The sequence below is a fragment of the Dama dama genome, chromosome 20, assembly GCF_033118175.1.
Source record: "Dama dama isolate Ldn47 chromosome 20, ASM3311817v1, whole genome shotgun sequence".
Lineage (NCBI taxonomy): Eukaryota > Metazoa > Chordata > Mammalia > Artiodactyla > Cervidae > Dama > Dama dama.
The window spans coordinates 102083056-102098663 of NC_083700.1; the positions used below are offsets into that span (position 1 = coordinate 102083056).

At 55.6% G+C, this 15608-nt stretch overlaps 1 protein-coding gene across 1 annotated transcript in view; it reads right to left on the reverse strand.

Annotated features, from left to right (window-relative positions):
- Positions 1-15608, reverse strand: part of KCNQ4 (potassium voltage-gated channel subfamily Q member 4) — a 56021-nt gene that overhangs the window by 13326 nt on the left and 27087 nt on the right. Inside the window, exons 2-9 of the mRNA XM_061120079.1 lie at positions 11314-11404; positions 10478-10604; positions 10083-10258; positions 9309-9434; positions 8832-8942; positions 8561-8656; positions 5322-5410; positions 3496-3657 (exon numbers count right to left, since the gene is read on the reverse strand). Coding sequence (XP_060976062.1) covers positions 3496-3657; positions 5322-5410; positions 8561-8656; positions 8832-8942; positions 9309-9434; positions 10083-10258; positions 10478-10604; positions 11314-11404 — 978 coding nt within the window. The remainder of the gene's footprint in view (positions 1-3495; positions 3658-5321; positions 5411-8560; positions 8657-8831; positions 8943-9308; positions 9435-10082; positions 10259-10477; positions 10605-11313; positions 11405-15608) is intronic.

The window sequence follows — 15608 nt, forward strand, 5'->3', positions numbered from 1 at the left end:
TCTCATGGGGCTTTTGTGACCCAGCTTTAGCTCCTGACCTCCATGACAGGCTGCAACAGCCGAGCTCTCTCACCTCCTCCCCTTGGTGTTCGCCACCCTCTGCTTGCTCCTTGAGTCGTGTTGCTCACACCACGTGGCAGTTACTCCTTGCAACTCTCTAGGTACCATGTTTTATTCATCACTCTGTTCCTAGTGCAGGGCCTGGCACAGGGCAGGTACCAAGGAATGTAGTGGTGAGGCGGCTAACGAGCTGGGCTCTGGAGTTGGTGAAGGGGGCACCAACCCCAGCCCCTTCAGGCATCTGCTAGGACCTCAGTGGGCAGTACGGAGCCAGGAAGCTAAAGGCCTGGAAAAAGTCAGAGTGGGGAGGACCCTCCGAGAGCCTCTAGTTCAATCTGCCCATTCCACAGATGGGAAACTGAGGTCCAAAGAAGGAAAGCAATCTGGCCAAGATCACATGAGGCTGGGGTAGGGCAGCATCAGCAGCAGAGCCAGAACTCATCCCAAGGCTCCTGTAGGTGTCCCTCCTGACAGACTGGGGACCAAGCCCAGGTCCCCAGACCTGGCAGAAGCATCCCCAGGAAGGCAAGGGGCTCATCAGGGCCCCAAGGCAGACAGCAGGCGGCAGGCACATGCACCTTATCTTTGGCCCATCCTGTCTCCCTCTCCAGCCCCAGAACTGGGTGGGGCAAGGAGGAGCGGGGACAGGAGGAGCAGGCGAGGGGGTACCTCGGTCTCCAGCTGGCGTGGATCCGAAAGAAACTCCGTTTATTACTAAACATCTGGCTGGAAAGTGGAGAACAAGACACAACAGAGGTTAGTGGGAAGGAGGCAGGTGGGCAGAGCATGGGGAGCTGCCAGGATGGGGCCAGCCTCCTGTGGCTGGTGAGAGAGAAGGACCCCCCCATTCAAATCATCCTCTAGCCCACATGCCTAGAGGGCAGAGGTTCTCCAGCTTTGCATAAGGATCTCATGGGGAGCATGTTAAATATGCAGAATTCCGTGCCTCTTCTCTAGAGATGCTCATTCCGCAGCTTGGGGAGAGGTCCAGGTATCTCTGCATGATGAACAAATGTCCCATGGGATGCCGACACAGGAAGTTGGGGACGATGCTCTGAAAACCACTGTCTTAGCGTCTCATCGCAAAACCCACAGAGAGAGGTGCTGGCTCTGGCACAGCCACCTCTCAGGAAGTCCTTGTCGTCCTAGGAACATGCTCAGCCTGGGTTAGTTCACAAGCACCACTAAGGCTGTGGCCAACCAGATGTGTGTGTGCGTGTGGGTGTGTGTGTTTAGGGAGTGGTCCTGTCTTGGGCACCCAGCCCACAGGGCCCAGACAGCCAAGATTAAGGATCTGGCCATTTGGTCTGCTGCCTGATCTCCTAGGGGGCTTCCCAAGTGGTGCTAGTGGTAAAGAACCCACCTGCCAATAGAGAAGACATAAGAGACATGGGTTCGATCCCTAGGTCAGGAAGATTCTCCTGGAGGCGGGCATCGCAACCCACTCCAGTATTCATGCCTGGAGAATCCCATGGACAGAGGAGCCTAGCAGGCTACAGTCCATGGGGTCGCAGAGAGTCGGACATGACTGAAATGACTTAGCACACTCGCACGAATCTCCTAGAAGTCACAGTTCAGCCCCCTGGGGTCTGGGGAATAAGGAACACTCCGCCACCATCACCGTGAGCCCCAGCCACACAGACACTGCAGGGCAGACACACACAGGCTGGGAGTCAGTGATGGCCGAGCCCTCAGTGGTCATCTGTTCCTAGGCCTTGGGGGGCTCAGAGACCCAGAGTGGCTGTCGGGGGGTGGTACAGATGTTGGGGTCCATGATAAGCTCCATTCCCGGTACCTTCCTACTCAGGCAAAGAGAAACCAGAACAAACTGAAGCTGCAAAGAGCCCTGGCTCAGGCTGTGGGCAGGGTTGCTCAAATGCCAAAACTTCTGAGCTTCTGCCTGTCTGCTGTGGTTGGGTCGGGGCAGGGATAACACTGTGGGACATTCAGATAGTGACAGAGAATATGCATGGACTACACCATGGACCCTCTTCCAGAGACCTCCAGCCTGGCCTGGCCAATCACACTTCCCCTCCTCCCAGAGACCTAGAGGGGTCTCCCTCTAGGGAGTAAATAGGGGTAAAGACCCACTTCCTATTCAGCCCCTGGCCAGAACTGCCCTCGCTGAGACCAGGAAAGGAATTCTGCTCCCCACAATTCTCTGCACCAGAACCCCCTCTTCCCTGTTCCCTGGGCCTTTTCAGCCCAGAAACCCAGATCAGCCCCTGAGCAGCCTTCACATTGCTGATTTTCTGCCCAGAACCCAGAGGCTCAGAGTGGCTTGATGAATTTCTCAAGTACACACAGCACCAAGCAGCAGAGGCTTTCACAGCACCTCCTCCTTCTGACATCTCCTCCTCCTGATCCCTGAGTGGTTCACCTCTTTTCCCCTCCCTTGTTCTGGGCCTGGGGCTCAGAATCACACCTGAGGCTCAAGGCCCAGATGTCCACCTGACTGATTCAGGGGTGATATGCAAAGATGAAATAAAACAAACTGATGGGCAGAGGACAAGGGATGATGACGGGGGCAGGTGGGGATTGAATCCTTGGCCTCAAAGCTACACCTCTGTAAGAATAGTCACTTTCCCATACACAGTGAGTTAGTGGGCTTCCCTTATCCAAGTATGCCTGAAATTCCACTGTTTATGAACATTTATGTGGGGGTAAGCATTGTTCTTTCTTTGTTCTTTTAAGATGCAAAAGCTCCAGGAGAGGCAGGTCAAGGGGAGAGAGATTGTCAGGACAGCAAAATGTCCTTCCGTAAGAAAGAAAGGCATTGTGGGAGAATCCCAGGAGGAGGCTCTGGGATTAGCAAAGCTGTGGACGAGGCTTGCACAAGACAAGAGCGTTAGTCACTGGTTGAGTTTACATAGGCCCTTCAGCAGTTCTCGGTCACAGAGCTCTCTTTCCAGGTGGCATCTCATTCCTGAGGTGAGTTCAGTGTCAAGCCCCTTCTAGACGAACATGCTGGGGAGGTGGGGCCCCGGCCCTCACACCCCGGTACGGGGCCCCCGATTACCTGAGCCGTAAGCACCTGTGGCCAGCGGCCTCCTCCTCTCTCCAGCTTCCCGGGAGGGATGGGGGTGCAGGGATGGAAGAGTGAGGGGGATGTGGAAACAGAGAAAGAAAGAGGACAGTGGAATGAATGGAGGAGGTGATGGGAAAGGATGGTGTGGACATCTCCCCCACTCAGGCCCCTGGAGTCCAGGTGACAAAACGCTGAGTCAACTCTGGCCTTTCCAGAGAGACTGTCGGTCTGTACCTGTCAGGCCGTTCGACGACAACTGCCCTGGCCTCCTGACAAGGCCTGGGAGTCCCCAGCACAGGCCCAGACACTCACACAGTGGCTGGAGACAGGTCCGAGAGAGGATGAGACAGAGGATGGAAGAGGAGGAGGAGAAGCAAGAGGAGGTGGCAGCCCCGGAGGGCCCCTACCTTTCCCCAGGGCAGAAGGAGGTGCTGCCCGGCCGGTGGCAGGTGGCAACGGGCGGGTAACGGGAGGGCGCTCCGTCGGGTACCGGCGCCCGCCGTACCTCCAGGGGCCGTAGGCCCCCGTTGCGGGCCCGTTGCACGTGCTCAAACAAGAGGGCCAGCTCTCTGCAGGAGAGGGCGCCGTCAGCGGCAGGCAGGGCCCTGGCACAGCCCCCCACCTGAGGACCCTGAGCTCCTAACGGATTCCCCCCGGGGCCTGGCCTCTCTGGAGATGCTCAGCTAACATGCCAGGCCCGCATGGGCAGGGGCAGGAGTGGGAAAGTAGCCTCCCTTTCTCTCTCTCTCACTTCTCAGCTGCTGGGAAACCCTCAAGGATGCCCAGTATGATTGTGCTGGATGGGCACCACTAGGGGGCACCCTCCCAAGGGAGAAGGTGGGGACCTCAAACCCACCTCACTCTGCTCAGCAAGCGGAGCGCCTGCACGTGGAGCCGTGCCCACCCGGAGGCCAGCAGCAGCCCTGAAATCCTGCCCTCCAGATCTGACTGGATTTTAGGGGAAACTGAGGCTGAGGAGGGAGACTTGATAGGGCAGCCCACTTCCTTCTGCAGCCTTCACGCTGGGTTCTTGGAGACTAGATTGAGGGCTCAGCTTCTTCTGAACTCTCCAGGCCATCTCCTGTTTCTCTAACCCAAGAAAGAGATCTTGCCTCTCTTTGCCTTCCCATTGTACGGATGAGGAAATTGAGATCCAGGGAGCAGAAGGATCAGTGGACCCAGAATTTCCCAACCAAGCTCTGATTCTCTTCCCCGAGGACCCAAGACCATCTCCCCCAAATCATTCCTTCCCATCGCACACATATTTCTAACAAACTAGCCCCTGCCCCACTCCCCAGGGCCTGGCCTTGAGTCCTGAGGACTGCTTCTAGAAAGAAGGGCTCTTTCTATTAATAATCTAACCACCATCCCTGTCTTTGGGGTGGGCGCTTGCCTCTGCCAGGTGGAGAGATGGGGGAGCCAGTGTGATTCTGGGAGGCCCCCTTCCCAGCCCCTTCTCTCCTGCTCCTCCCCTGGGAAGCCCCCTAAGGCTGAGGAAACAGGGAGGGGCAGCCAGGTGTAGGGGCAAGTGGGATCACTCAACAGCTGCTCTTTGAGAACTAATGAGGCCAAAAAGGCACCGGCAGAAACGCTGAGCACTGCAGCCTGGCCCCGCCTCCCTCGCAGCCCTCAGAGCTGAGCCGCTCTCCAAGGTCTCCATTCCTGCCCCAGGGTGTGGCCAGGCACCTGGCCCCAAGAACCTTGGTGACGCTATTAATGACCCCCTGTGTGGAGCCACCCCCATGCAGTCTTACCCCAGCCTGGGCCAGAGGGGCAGACCTACTTCTGGGCCCTAAGGCTGCTGCCTGGTACAGTGAAAGCAGGCATGTGTCGGGGTGCTGGGGTGGGTGCTAGTACCTAACTCTGGCACATAACGTTCTTGCCCACACCACAGTGTCTCTATCCACTGCAAGGGCTAACGCTGACCCCAACTCAGACTGAGGGGAGTGAGCTGGCTGGGCTCTGCCCCAAGGGGCAACTGCTCTGGGGGAGCATGTAGACTGCCAGGACCAGAGCTTAGCCCTGAGTGCAATGTCCCCACCTTCCCTGGCAAAAGAGAGTGGGAGAGGACCCTCCAGGCCCTGGGTTACACAGGCTCTGCAGAGCCAGCCCCAGAGGCTCCCATAGGAGCCCTCACCCCCTTCCCAGCCTCCGGGACTGTGTCCCAGCCATCTGTCCTCAGGGGCAATACTGTCAGCCCCCCACCTCCCCGTCCCCCCACAGGAGGGCCTACCTGAAGGACGGGAGGATGCTGTCATAGTAGTACCAGGTGGCCGTCAGGTAGGCCCGGCTCGTGTCGGTGGAGTAGAGGCGCCATGCAGCCTGGTGGTGTGGGAGGAAGGGGAAGGGGGTGATGGGGGACCAGGCATTGGGGAGGCCCCTCTGCCCCCAGAAGAACCCAGGCTTCAGGCCAGTTGAAGGGTACTCAGAGCCAGAGGCTTGTTCCAACTTCAAAGCCACCAGCAAGGCCAGAAGGAGGCCTGGGGAGAAAATACTCCCAAGGTGACATGCAGTCAGCCTCAGAGCCAGAGGCCTTGGACTGTGGGAGTTAAGAGCTGGGGTTTTGCCATCAGGCAGAAGTGGGTTTCTAATCCCAGCCTTGCCACCTACTTGGGTGGATGATTAAATAAAGCCGCAGAGCCCTAAGTTTCTCATCTGTGAAATGGACATAGTATGACTTACATAACAGGGTGGTGGGGGCTTCCCAGGTGGCACTAGTGGTAAAGAACCCGCCTGCCAATGCAGGAGACACAAGAGACGTGGGTTTGATCCCTCGGTCAGGAAGATCCCCTGGAGGAAGGCATGGATACCCACTCCAGTATTCTTGCCTGGAGAATCCCCATGGACAGAGAAGCCTGGCGGGCTACAGTCCACAGGGTCTCAGAGAGTTGGACACAACAGAAGCGACTTAGCATGCATGCAACAATGCTGTGAGGACTAAATGGGGAAATGTTCATTAAATCCCAAGCACGGTGCATGACACGTAGTAGGCACTTAATACCAAGTTTCCCTATTTAACACTCCTGTTGTGTCCAGTTCCCACAGCTGATATATATTTATCCATTGTGTATTTGATTAATGTATTTCTCTCTCCTTAGTCTGTAAGCTGTGTCTTGGTCAGCACTGTATCCTCTGGCATATGCTGGGTGCTCTGCAATGTCTGGGGAATGAATACTGACTGAATGAATTATTATTACTAAAAATAACCCTACCCCATTCTTCCCAGCTGCCTGCCACTGCCCATGGGATTGAGGAGGGGAGGAAGGAACATCAACTACCAGACCCTTAGCATCCATGAAGTTGCTGGGTCTCCTCTGCAGCAGCAGGGATGAGGGTCAGACAAGAGGAAGGACTGTCCCTCTCCCCCCAGGTAAAGAGAAGAGTCAGTAGGGACTTGAGGGTGAGTAGGGCGATCAGCAACGGCAGGTGCTGGGCAGGAAGAAGCAGAACTGGATCCTTCTTTAGATGCCTCTTGTCTTTAAGGGCCAGCCCACTGCTGACCTCACTGGCCAGGCACCCTCCTAGGACAGGAGTATTTTTACTTCCTGCTTGCCTAGTCCCTTGGCTTGGGCTGGGGAGCAGGTGCCAGAGCTGTCTCATTAATTATGGGCACCACAATACCAGCTGTCTCTCGGCACAGCCAGTGCCAGCCACCTGCCCCTACAATGCCCCTTGGAAGGCCAGTTCCCAGGGGATAGCAGCCATTGTGCCCCAAGGGATGCTGAGAAGGCAAGGTTGGGCTGGTGGCTGGAGATAGCAGAGATGGGAGGGGGGTTCCACCCTGGGGAAGAAAGATAAGGGGGTGTTAAGTCAGATCTGGGCTGAGGGGGTCACAGCAGGAGAGGTGAGCTGTGCCAGTGTTCCTGGAACTATTGGGTTGGCCAAAAAGTTCGTTCGGGCTTTTCTGCACCATTGGCTGGAAACCCCAAATGAACTTTTTAGCCAGCCCGATATTTCTCGCAGGAGGCTGTTACAGAGTCCCCAAAATTCAGAGCACCTGCCTCAGCCCATGCCTCATGGGAATGCCTCAGACAGTGGGGGAAACTGAGCCCACATACTCCTGCTTTTCTCCCACCCCTCTGGGTGTTCCTTCTCTGCCTCCTTGGCTGGCTCAGCTCTGCCCTCCCAGTCACTAAATGCTCAGGTTCCTTAAAGCTCAGCGGTAAACCATCTTCTCTTCTTCCTTCCTCTGCCTGCTGGCCAAGCACCTCCATGCCCAGGGCTTCATTACTGTCTGCACACAAGGCCTAGCACATTACTCAACACAGGTACACACCACTACATCAGCTGCCTCCTCCACAGGCCCCCAAAACTACCCAGGGGTTCAGAGGCCCCACAGACTCTTCACGTCCCAGCCAAACTCACTCTTCATGCCCCAAGTCTAGTCACCCTTTAGTGAGGAGGGTCATCAACCCTCCAGTCGGGCAAGCCAGAAACTTAGAAGTCACCCTGACATCTCCCTCTTCCTTACTCCTAATACTACTAATGTCACCTCCTAAATATGCAGAATCTGCCCATTTCTTTCCATCTTATCTGTTGCTACCCTAGTCCAAGTAACCTGCCACCCTATCTCACCCAGACTGTTGCCGGAGTCTCTTCTCTGGTCTCTCCACTCACACAGGTCATCCTCCAATCCACTCAAAACTTTTCAAAACATAGATCTGATCATTATCACCCCTTCCTCCTGCTTCATACCTGTCAATGGATCCTCACTGTTCTTAGGAAAATGTTAAATTTCTCTCTCTGACCTCAGATCTGGGCCTCACCAACTGAGCCAAACTCTTCCACTGTACATTCCTATTTGAGCTTTCTGTTCCAGCCTCACTAGATTCTTTCCTGTTCATCAAACACACCCTGCTCCCTTTCACCACAGGACCTTTGCACATGCCATTCCCTTACCTCAAAGGCTCCCTCCTTCACCTCTTCACCTAGTTAGCTACCCATCCTCCAGCCCTCTGCTCAAGTGTCAGTTTCCCAGGGTAGTCATCCCTGAGTTTCCCTTCGAGGTCAGATCAGGCCAAGTCCCCAGCTAAATGCTCTTTGAAGAACCATTTCTTTCTTTCAAGGTGTTTTTCTTGGTTGCAGTTATAACATTCATTTGTGGGGAGGATGGTGGGAGGAATTAAGGTGTTGGGAGTGGAACAGGCTTCCTGATGACCGCACAGCTGATGGGGGGCAGAACTGGGTCTCCCCCTGGGGCCTAGGATCTCTTGTCCAGTCTCCACTTCAGGCCATGCAGAGCTGGGGCTGCAGCTGGGCAGTGGGCCAGCTTCGGCTAGCCCTGAACTGGGCATGTAGAAGAGGGAGAAGTTTCTGACAATCTTAGCCAGCCTCCTAGCTCTGTCCCTAACCTGGCATGTGGCTCCAGAAAATTCTCTCTGAGTGGAGTCATAGTTGTGAAATGGGACACAAGGGTCAGCATACAGATCTGACACACCAGTTCAGTTCAGGGGCTTCCTGGGGCTCCTGTACCTGGATGAGGTTGGCTGCTGGCATCCTCCGCTTCTCAAAGTGCTTCTGTCGGTGCTGCTCCTGCACCTTCAGGGCAAAGCCAGAGCCGAGGATGCCCTAAGGCAATAGGCATGGTTGGAGGTGGGACAGCCAAAGGCTTTAAAGGTACCCCTACTGCTGCCCATCTGAGGTGTCTCCCCCACCCATGCAAATGCTGGACAGGGGCTTAGCAGGCTCTCTCCCCAGGACCCCCTCCCCTAGGCTGGGCCGTCCTAAGTGAAGGGGGACTCACAGCCGGCAAGGCAAAGAAGGAGATGCCCAGTAAGGCGAAGCCAGCAGCCAGGACCCTGCCCAGCCACGTGTGTGGCGTCTTGTCACCGTAGCCGATGGTTGTCAGTGTAATCTGCGGACACAAAGAAATTACCTGCAGGGCTGGTCAGGGGGTCCACCCACAGGAGATTGCTGGGGCACAGGGAGGTGGGAGCCTGATCATGAGGGGGGCCTCCATGGTTGCCCACAGGAACTGGTCACAAGGACTTGTCACAGGGGCTGGTTCCTAATCAATGGATTCTCCCCCTCCCCCTTGCTGATGGGGAGAGGGGTAGAGGTCACAAGGGCTTGATGTAGGGAACTAGATGGGGGCACAAGCTGGTCCACTGGGGGAAGCTGGGGGACTAACACAGGGGCTGGTCACGGGATTTTGGGTCACAACGATCAGGCCAGGAAGGGTCCCAGGGAGAAGGGCGGCCCTGCACAGACCCTCACGCACCGTCCCCCACCAGAGCGAGTCGGCGTAGGAGGAGAAGTCGGAGTTGGCGTCCTTCTCGGCCAGATAGACCAGGAAAGAGGCGAAGATGAGCACCAGGAACCCGATGTACCAGGCGGTGATCAGCTCCTGTGGGGGCAGCAAGGGATGAGACCACGCACCCGGCACAGGGGGGGAGGTGGACGGCTCCCAGAATGGCCTATGGGAGGTGTTCTGAACGGGTTAAGAGTACCCACCTCTCGGAAGTCCCTGGTGGCTGCTCTGCCGGCCTTTCTCAGTAACTCCCTTCCAGGATACCCTGCCCGCCTTTCGGGCACAGCCAGGTCCTCACAGAACCTCAGAGCACGCCCCGCCGTGGCCCTGCCCTTGACCCTCCAGCTTCCAGGCCCAGGTCTTCGCCCACGAGCCCACCGTGCCCACTGCCCCCCACTTTCAGGCTTCCATCCGACCCCACATTCGGTCCCACCGCAGCTCCACCCTCAGACCCCGCTGCAGGTCACCACTTCGCTGTGAGTGTAAACCCCTAAACCCAAAAGCTTCTGCCCCTCAGGCCCCGCCTCCTGGCCTGGTCCTGAACGCCCCCTGACCCCGCCCCTGCCCGGCCCCCGCTAGCCCCGGTGGGATCGCTGGCGCTGGGTCCCTTCAGTTCAGTTCAGTTCAGTTCAGTCGCCCTGGGTGCCTAGACATCCATAAATCCCCAACCCCGCCCCCGGCTCCGCCAGGCCCCGCCCCCTGCCGCTCCAGCTCCGCCCCGGACACGCCCCCGCCCGGCCTCACCTTGCTGTGCGCGTAGACCACTGAACCCAGCAGCTTCCAGGTGCCGCCGCGGCGGTCCATGCGCACCATGCGCAGGATCTGCAGGAAGCGCATGCTGCGCAGCGCGGACGTGGCAAAGATGTTGCCCTGTGTGCCGGCGGCGATGACGGCCACCGAGGCCACGAACACGATGAAGTCTGCAGAGGAGGGGAACGGGGCGAGGTCACGGCCAGCGTCGGAAAGCGCACCTACCCCGTGCCTGGACCCGAGGCTGGGGGCGGGGGTGGTTCCTGGGGCCCGAGGGGGCGACTGGGAAGATCCCTTGAGTCTGTGTCATTAGCCAGGGTCCTGGGGTCAGGGTGCCAACCCTGAGGTCTGGGGTCAAAGATCAGGTGCGGGAGGGATGGGACCATTACCGATGACACAGAAGGGTTTTCTGGCAAAGCGGAAGCGGCCCTGCCATCCTCGGTAGCGGCAGCAGCATCCAGCAGACCAGACGCGGATGATGTACTCCAGACCAAACACCACGATCATCACGAATTCCTGTGGGACCAGGGGCCTGAGTTCTGGTCCCCACTCTTCAGGCCCCGGGCCTAGATCACACAGCACCCACCCAGCCTGAGTTCCTGGGTTAGGGATATTAGAATTTCCTCAGCCTGCCTCTCCTGGAGGTTCTTACACCTGACGCCTGGATGGACCTGGGGAGGGTTCCAGAAGGCAAGTGGCTTCTTCCATGTCTTCCAGAGAGACTGAAAGCTCAAGTCTGTGCCCCGTTGCTGTGCCCATGAACTGTCTGAGTTTTTCTGCTCCTCATCCTGCCTTGCCCCTCCCAGCCATCTCAGCCTCTGTAACCCCTGTGACCAGGTGACACAAGGGGTGTTTGTTGGTCACAGTGCCCCTCTGAAGTGCTTCTGTTTAGGGGTTAAAACAAGATCCCATAGGGGTGGCATTAGCAGCTTTGATCCTGAGAAGGAGTGGGCCTCCTCTCCTCTTCTCTGGGCCCATCATAAGCCCTAGTATAGAGACAGGAGCTCTCCCAACACCTGCTATAAAGCAGGGGAGCCCTTTGGGCTTTTATGGCAACCCATAAAGCCCTCTGGGCTTTTATGAAGCCCAGAGAAGTACAGTCACCATGTCAGGGAACACAGCACAGAAAGCCACTCTCTGAGATATGCTATGTGAAGCCTCACTTGACCTTCACCCTCAGCCCAGAGGTGCTACCCCTCCCTCAGACCCAGACTCCAGCACTCACTAAGATGAGGAGACACTCGTTGGCAAGTTCCTGGTGCTCCTGGATAGTGGACAGCACGGACAGCACCAGGCAGCTGAAGACCAGCAAAAATCTACAATAGCAGCATGAAGGAGAGGGTTAGATGCTGGATGGACAGGGCAGCTGAGGAGCCTCTGTCAAGGGGCTGCAGAGGAGGAGGAGGAAGGGAAGAAGGAAGAGGCAGAGGTGGAGGAAGAGGAAGGGGAGAGGAAGGGGAACTACTGGGGAGTAATCTGGAAAGTGGACTAAGAATCAGAGTTCCCTGGAGTTGTGGCTCTGTGCTGGACCTCAAAGGGAGAAGCCCCCGAGCTCCAGGTGGCTGGGCTCACAGACAACTTACAATCCTCTCAACTGCCCTTGATGCACCCACAGCTCCCAGAGGTGGACACTGAGCTGTGGCAGGCAGGTCTGTCTGGGCTGGCCGAGGGAGGAACCCAAGAACCCCCCCTTCCTTATGAAGCATAGCTTCATCTGCAGAATGAAGACAACTGCTTCTGCCTTCGTGGGTTCTTATGAAATTAAATACTGAGACAGCTATGGAAGGAAAGGGAATCAGGGAAGACAGATAGGGAGGGGAGGATGCAGAGGGGGAGAGGGTGTGGGGAGGGCAATTGGGCATCGGGGGGCCATGCCATCAAGGCCTGGAACTCCCCACAGGGCAGTGGGAAGCTACTTAGTGGCCCAGAACCAGACATTCAGAAATGGAAGGAACTTTAGAATCCAGCTCATCTGATTCATGATGAGCTCATGAATTAACCTCAATTGCACACATGAGGAAACTGAGGCTCAGAGTGGGAAAGGGAGTCACCCAAGGTCACCAGGATGTCCAGGACAGAGATGAGATGCCAGTCAGGGTTCCTAACGTTCCAGTGGATGGGAAGAGGGGAAAGGACATGAGGAGTGAACATGTGAGGGAAGATAGGGTGTGGGGCACAGGCCGCAGGTGCAGCAAAAGGCAACGAGGCTGGTCTCCAGGAAGCACTCCTCCTTTTGATGGGGGTGTCACGCCTGGAAGAGACTCTTGAGGGAATGCATTTCTCTGGAAACGCATTGACCCACAGCCGGCCCCAAATGTTCCCAGAGTGCCCCTACCTGGGACTCCTGCCACTGCACTCTGCCTGAAACGCCTCACCATCCGAGCCTGAGGAAACGCTGCTCAAGCTCCCCTCACCCCAACGCGCCTGCTGGGGGAGCCCCCGTCCCACCGTCAGCTCAGAATGCCCCCTCCCTGTGCCTGCCTCCCAATCACTATCTGCATGTGTGCGTGTTAAGTCGCTTCAGTTGTATCTGACTCTTTGCAACCCCATGGACTGTAGCCTGCCAGGCTCCTCTGTCCATGGGATCCTCCAGGCAAGAATACAGAGTGGGTTGCCATGCCCTCCTCCAGGGGATCTTCTCAATCCAGGGATCGAACCCACGTCTCTTATGTCTCCTAGCATTGACAGGCAGGTTCTTCACCACTAGCGCCACCTGGGAAGCCCCAGGTCACAGTCAACAGCATTTTATTTGTGTTCCTGTTTCATCATCGTTTGCCTGCAGTGCAGGAGACCAGGGTTCAAAATCTGGGTTGGGAAGATCCCCTGGAGAAGGAAATGGCAACCCACTCCAGTACTCTTGCCTGAAAAATTCCATGGACGGAGGAGCCTGGTAGGCTATAGTCCATCGGGTCGCAGAGTCAGACACAACTGAGTGACTTCTTTACTTTTTCATCACAGCAGGAGCATGGGCTCCGAGTCAGAGACCCAAGTTCAAATGCCAGTCCTACAGTGTGTGTGACCCTGAGAAAGTCACCTTCTCTGAGCCAGTCTCATCATCTGTGAAGTCAGGGCAGATGGGGTGGGGTGCAGAGACACAGGAAGGGCACGGCTCCACCTGGCCCACCTACACCTCCCTGGCCGGGGCTCCCCGCCTGCTCCTGCTTGGAGGGCGGGGACAGAGCCTCAGCCCAGCACCTGCCCAGGGAGGAGGTAGGTGGCAGATGTCAGTAAAGGGCTTTGGATGAATGAGTGAGGAAGAGGCCTCCTTGGCCAGTTCCAGGCAGGAGCTGAGTCAGCGAAGATGTAAGGCACGGGGCGGGGGGAGTGTGTGGCGGGGGAGAGGGGTAGTTGGGGGGGGGGGGGAGCACCAGATCCTCGTGTTCAATAATTAGCCACAGAAAACACAGGTGAACCCAGTGCCACATCCACCGGGAATGGGCTCGGGGCAGAAGGGTCCTCCGGAGGTCATCCTATCCCGTCCCCTCCTCTGGGAAGGGGTGCAGCCAAATCTCGATGGGCATTCACCCCAGCCCTGGACAGAAATCCTTCAGTCACATCACTCGGCTGATCTCAGAACCTCAGGTAATAAATGGGTCATGTTTGGGGCTTTGCACTGAGTGTTTCAATAGTTTTTTTTTCCCCCAACATTATGTTTTCCATGTCAAGAGTTACACATCTCTAAAATGTCCACTTCACAATAGGTTAAGTGAAAAAAGCAGATTATAAAAACTTAAAGCAACGTGATTCCAACTTTTTAAGTATAGATTTTTTTTATATATTAATACAAACCAAGAGTGAGCAGGGCTGGTCTCTGGATGGCAAAATTAAGAGTGATTTGGCTTTTGTTTTGCTTTCTGCTTATCTTCATTTCCCAATATTTTTAAAGAATAAACATGACTATTCAGGTAACAAATTAATATCAGTTTTAAAATGCAGCAACTTCCCTGGTGAGTCAGTGGCTAAGACTCTGTGCTCCCAATGCAGGGGGGCCTGGGTTTGATCCCTGGTAAGGGAACTAGATCCCACCTGCTATAACTGAGAGTTCACATGCCACAACTAAGACCTGACTCAGCCAAATAAATAAATAAAAATAAATATTAAATATTTAATTCATTTCCTTAAACATACCAGCGGGGACAGGGGAGAACCCTTTAAATTCTGTCCCCACCCCTTTATCACAACAGCCTTGGCCATTTAGCAGGTGTGGGGGTGTGGCAGCCTCTCCCCCGAGTCCAGCTTGCCTGCCAACAGCCTGCTCAGCATCTCTTCTCAGATGTCTAGAGGCTTTTCAAACCCAACATAATGTCCAAAAACAAACTCTCAATTTGCCCTAAAATCTCCCCATCTCAGGAATGGCACCATTTCCCATCCAGGGGCTCAGGCCAATGATCAAAGAGCAACCCTTGACTCCTCCTTTCCCTCGCCTGCCACATCCCATCCTTTAGCAATTTCTACTGGTGCTAATTACAGAGTTGTAGCCCTGGACTCACTAACCCCCAACATCTCACCCTTGACAGGTCTCCCTGCCTCCACTCTGGCTCAACTGGAACCCTCTTCAGAGCAATCAGCATGATTTTCCTACAAAGCAAAGCCAGAAACTAGGCTCTCCCCTGATTTGGCACTTGGAGAGCGGCAGTCACATTCCTCTGCATGTCCAGAAAGGCTCTGCGAGATCCAGTCCCACCCAGCCCTTGAACTTGATCTGCCTCTCTCCAGTTCCTCCATCAGGTGCTCTACCTCCCGGCCGTTCCTGGAACACATCAAAAGTTTTTCCACCGCCAGGCTTTGCGCTTGCTCTGCTATTTCCTCTGCCTATTTATTGCTCCCATTCTCATGGGAGATCTCTACTCAAACATCTCCTCCTTGGAGAGGTCTTCTCCAACTACCCCCTCCCCAGAGTAATGGCCCCATCCCCCCTCTCACCTGAATAAATGCACAGCAGAAATTCAACTTAAACAAACATCAAAACATCATGTCACCAAAGCCCCCAGTTTGCACCCACTGAAGAGGCTCCCAAAGCCCTAAGCACATCCATCCCCAACACAGTGGGCTCACCAGCAGCCTTCCTGAAAAGGGAAGAGAAGGTAAGTCTCCATCCTTGACCAGCTCCATTTAGTAGACACTGTTTTAAAAACCTGTGAACTTCACCTCTCCAGCCTTCACACACTGGCAGGGGATTAGATGCTCAATACAGTTGAACAGATACATTTTGTCTGACAGTGAACATCTTGTATTCCAGGCAGCTGAATAATTATCCCCATCTTCCAGGTGAGGAAATGGGGCCCAGGGAAGGACAGACTTGCTCAAGATTACTCAGTGAATTCATGGCAGAGCCAGGACCCTAGCTGCTGTGGCCTTCCTGAGGGGTCCTCACACAGACACCCACACTTGGGACAGCAGAGGGAAATCATGTCTGGAGTTTAGGGGTGGAGGAGACAGAGAGAAGTCACCCTGAGCTGGAGTCTGGTTGTATCTGCCAGAACGAGTCTGTGACTTCATTCATACAACAAAGGACTGTCT